Source organism: Muntiacus reevesi, chromosome 17, assembly GCF_963930625.1.
Source record: "Muntiacus reevesi chromosome 17, mMunRee1.1, whole genome shotgun sequence".
NCBI lineage: Eukaryota > Metazoa > Chordata > Mammalia > Artiodactyla > Cervidae > Muntiacus > Muntiacus reevesi.
The window spans coordinates 18,364,522-18,368,201 of NC_089265.1; the positions used below are offsets into that span (position 1 = coordinate 18,364,522).

The 3,680-nt window shown below is 40.6% G+C and overlaps 1 protein-coding gene across 2 annotated transcripts; it reads left to right on the plus strand.

Annotated features, from left to right (window-relative positions):
- Nucleotides 1–271: 271 nt before the first annotated feature.
- Nucleotides 272–2,641, plus strand: IZUMO3 (IZUMO family member 3). Of its 2 annotated transcripts, XM_065907686.1 has the most exons (7): nt 272–503; nt 640–714; nt 862–951; nt 1,169–1,186; nt 1,620–1,700; nt 2,104–2,194; nt 2,506–2,641. In XM_065907686.1, exons 1-7 carry the CDS (start codon nt 272–274, stop codon nt 2,639–2,641), a joined length of 723 nt encoding a protein of 240 aa, XP_065763758.1. The 2 variants fall into 2 exon arrangements, with proteins under 2 accessions (XP_065763758.1, XP_065763759.1); XM_065907687.1 differs by lacking the exon at nt 1,169–1,186.
- The last annotated feature ends 1,039 nt before the right edge of the window (nt 2,642–3,680 follow it).

The following is a 3,680-nucleotide window of genomic DNA, read 5'->3' on the forward strand; positions in this document are numbered from 1 at the left end:
TCAAGACTTCTCTCTCTCATTCTGGGTTCCACACTCAGAACTCAGGTATCTACTCCCCAGCTGGTAGTTCCCTCTCTCTGGAATGAAGGACAAAAGTCAGAAAACAACCAAAGATCCTTAGAAAAATGAGATTGTCTAGAAGTGGGATGGAAACGGAGGGAAAGGTGGAGTCAGACTACCCAAGACAAGCCTCTCATTGCTGGAGTTTTGAAGGAAAGGGAACTAGGTGAACCAGTTGCCAGGACAACCTGCTGTTAGTCGGGGCAAGGGTATGGGAGACCTGCGGCTGCTCCTCCTCCTGCCCCTGTCCCTGGCAGCCTTCCATGGGGTCAAAGGCTGTTTGGAATGTGACCCCAAATTCATCGAGGAAGTTAAATCCTTGCTTGGAAAGCTGGTACCCCCAGAAGTCCCTGGCCGAACTCATCTGCTTGAACAGCAGATGAAAGAGATGATCCGTTTAAGCTTCAAGGTCTCCCACAGGGACAAGATGCTTCGGGTGTTGGGTGAGGGAAGCCTAAGCCCCTAAGAATTTGGGGAGCTAAAGGGAGAAGGGAGGTAGGGAAGAGAGTACCTGGGGCCACATAATTTCCTCCATAAATGTAATTAACCCCGACATGTTCCTTTACCCCTCCTCTCTAGCTGTTCAGAAGGTTGTCGATTTGAGAACATGGCTGAAGAACGAACTTGATAGACTGAGCAAGGAAACATGGAAAGGTGAGGTACTGTTTCATTGTTAAAACAATGTATTGCCCAAGCAAGTTTGAGATCAATTCACTGGGGGAAACAAGGCAAAACAATTAGGATTAAATTATGAAGGGAAAGGCCACCCCTCTTTTCTGATGTCCATTCCACCCTTTTCAGGTGTCTTTATCCTTCAAGGCAGGCTTCTCGATATCCGCAAAAACCTGGACTCCAAACTGGAAAAACTATTAAAGACATTCTCTGAAGTTGGTAATATCAGATGTATATCTAACACTACTGAAATTATGTGAAAGGAATAGGAAATGAGGGGTGAGAGGACGAAGAGGTATTCACATTAAAATAATCCAGAATGGGTGGAGGGGTGGCTGGAAGGTAATGGGGTAACCAAATAAAGACTATTTGAGTATAAATATGACAAACTTTAAGTTGAGTCTAAGCTCATTCGATCTTTCTGGTTCTCTTTTAGCTTGTTCTGAAGACTGTGGTAAGTACAGTATATGCAGTGCCTTGAGGTTTCAGTGCATATTTCCCCATCTCCTTTATCTCCTCTACTTGTCACACTGAGAACATAATTCCTAAAGCTATCAGCTACAAGGGGGAATGTCAACGATCTGTGACAACAAAATCTAGCTTATGAAATCTCAATCACTCCATATAATTGGATGTGCTCAGAATCCTTTTATACCAGAGTTTTTAATCCATAGCCCCAAAATAAGCTGAGGCATCATCTCCCCACTTCTTCCCAGAGATTGGGCTTAAAGTTTTGATCCATCTCTAAACCTGATGGCTAGGGGAAGAAGAAAGTTACAACAATGTAACCAATGGAAATGCCTGCGATCTAATTCATACTGGTGTCTAAGCTAAGGCAACTCCATGCTGTAGCCCCTTCCAACTATCTTTCTTCTTCTCTGTATCAGTCGTGACTGAAGGTCCTATCCTGGATTGTTGGAAGTGTCTTCGCATCACCTCTCGATGTTTCAAAGGAGAATATTGTGAAGGTAACAGAGATTGTTGTGTGGCACTTTGAAAGGCCAGGGATCAAGGAGTTTCTCATTGATCTAGTCAACAAATATTTGGTGATCACCTTCTATGTAGGTCATGCTAATGCTACAAATAAGAGCTAAGATGCTGGACAAAATTTGTGCCAGAATGAATTATTGGGCACTAGGTCACTGAAGAGCTTAGAAATGAAAAAGTGCATTAAAAGTGGAGAAATCAGGCTAGGGGTAGTAGGGGAAAATGTTTTGTAGAGACTAGGAGTCTAAGAAAGAGCAGAATAACCAGGGAACAGGATATAAATGGTGACTAGAACAATTTTTAAGGTTAAAAACAGTCATGGATAAAGCTCTCAAGTTACTAATTTTCCCCTCCAGCTCACTTTTTTCCCCTTTTTTCCTCCAGAGGATGATCCAAAGAAGGCTGAGAATCGAGAAATTGGACTATTTCTGATATTATTAGCAGAAGTTGTAATATTGGGAGGTGTTTTGCTACTGTGAGTTTCCTGCTTTTAAACACACACTGGGTCAAGCATGTCTTTGGCAAAGAGACTGCCCAATATTTCCCCTTCTTCCAATGGAAATAAGGGGAAAAGAAGTCATCTCAAACTTTGGGATATCCTACTAATGGGAATGAAACAGATAAAAGTTTCATGGGATAAAAGTTGGAACATAGGAAATGAAGGAAGTGTGATGAAGTATGAGAAAAAAGCTTGTAGAGGAATTCAAAAAATGAAAAAAAAATAGTTACAATTTTTTAAAGAATTGGGCTACTAATATTTAAGTTGGGATTATCTTATTTCTCTAGATTCCATTTTTGCATCACTCACCGGAGAAAAATGAAGGCAATACGAAGGTCATTAAAGAAATACTTGGAGAAGAAACTTGAAGAATTAATGGGGATAACGGATGAGAAGGAGAAAGATTTCAGAGGCAGAGAATAAATACATAGACACAGGCAGGAGGTGTTTCATAATTCTCTTATATGTTGACTCCAAATAGAAAACCAGGAATTAAGCTCTTTTGCAGTCATAAAGTCAAAGTATTCTAAAACAGAACTTAGTTTCTCTGGTAAAGATCCTTTCTGATAACCTGAGGGCAACAGAAGCAAACATTTTACTGGAAATTGGACAGAAAGCAATGCTAGTATGCTGCAATGCAAATGAAAGATGACACACTGCATAATAACAAAGAACGAATGGTAATCTAAGATTCTACAGAAGGTAATAAAGACGTAATTTTATTTCTCATTCTATCAGTCTAAGCATCCAAACAATGGACTTAATGTGTGTAACTATGGCCAACAAAATTTTAAGTATGGTTTTGGTTCTTTTGCCCTAAAAAAGGGCAAAATAAAAGAAGTGGAATCAATTTTCTGATAGTGTAGACTCCATTAAGGATAATGATGAAATAGATGAAAACTTTATGCTTGCAGAACAGAACTTGTCATTTTTGTAAACCTGTTTTTTTCTATGATGTCAACCCATGTTCAACTTATTATAAATAAAGTTCTTTGTAATCACATTTCAAAAAAGAACGCATGGTTGGTAACTCTCATTAATGTCTTTAATCAAGATTACTTTTAAATGTCTCAGTTCAGTTCAGTTCACTCAGTCATGTACGATTCTTTGAGACCCCATGAATCACAGCATGCTAGGCCTCCCTGTCCATCACTAACTCCTGGAGTTTACTCAGACTCATGTCCATTGAGTCGGTGATGCCATCCAGCCATCTCATCTTCTGTCATCCCCTTCTCCTCCTGCCCCCAATCCCTCCCAGCATCAGGGTCTTTTCCAATGAGTCAGCTCTTTGCATGAGGTGGTCAAAGTATTGGAGTCTCACCTTCAGCATCAGTCCTTCCAATGAACACCCAGGACTGATCTCCTTTAGGATGGACTGGTTGGATCACCTTGCAGTCCAAGGGACTCTCAAGAGTCTTTTCCAACACCACAGTTCAAAAGCATCAATGCTTCGGTGCTCAGC

Excerpts from the sequence above, each read along its gene's own strand:
- IZUMO3 (XM_065907686.1), top strand. The coding sequence starts at position 272 with ATGGGAGACCTGCGGCTGCTCCTCCTCCTGCCCCTGTCCCTGGCAGCC. Across the intron at positions 715-861 it reads GAGCAAGGAAACATGGAAAG|GTGTCTTTATCCTTCAAGGC; the intron begins GTGAGGTACTGT and ends CACCCTTTTCAG. Across the intron at positions 1,701-2,103 it reads CAAAGGAGAATATTGTGAAG|AGGATGATCCAAAGAAGGCT; the intron begins GTAACAGAGATT and ends TTTTTCCTCCAG.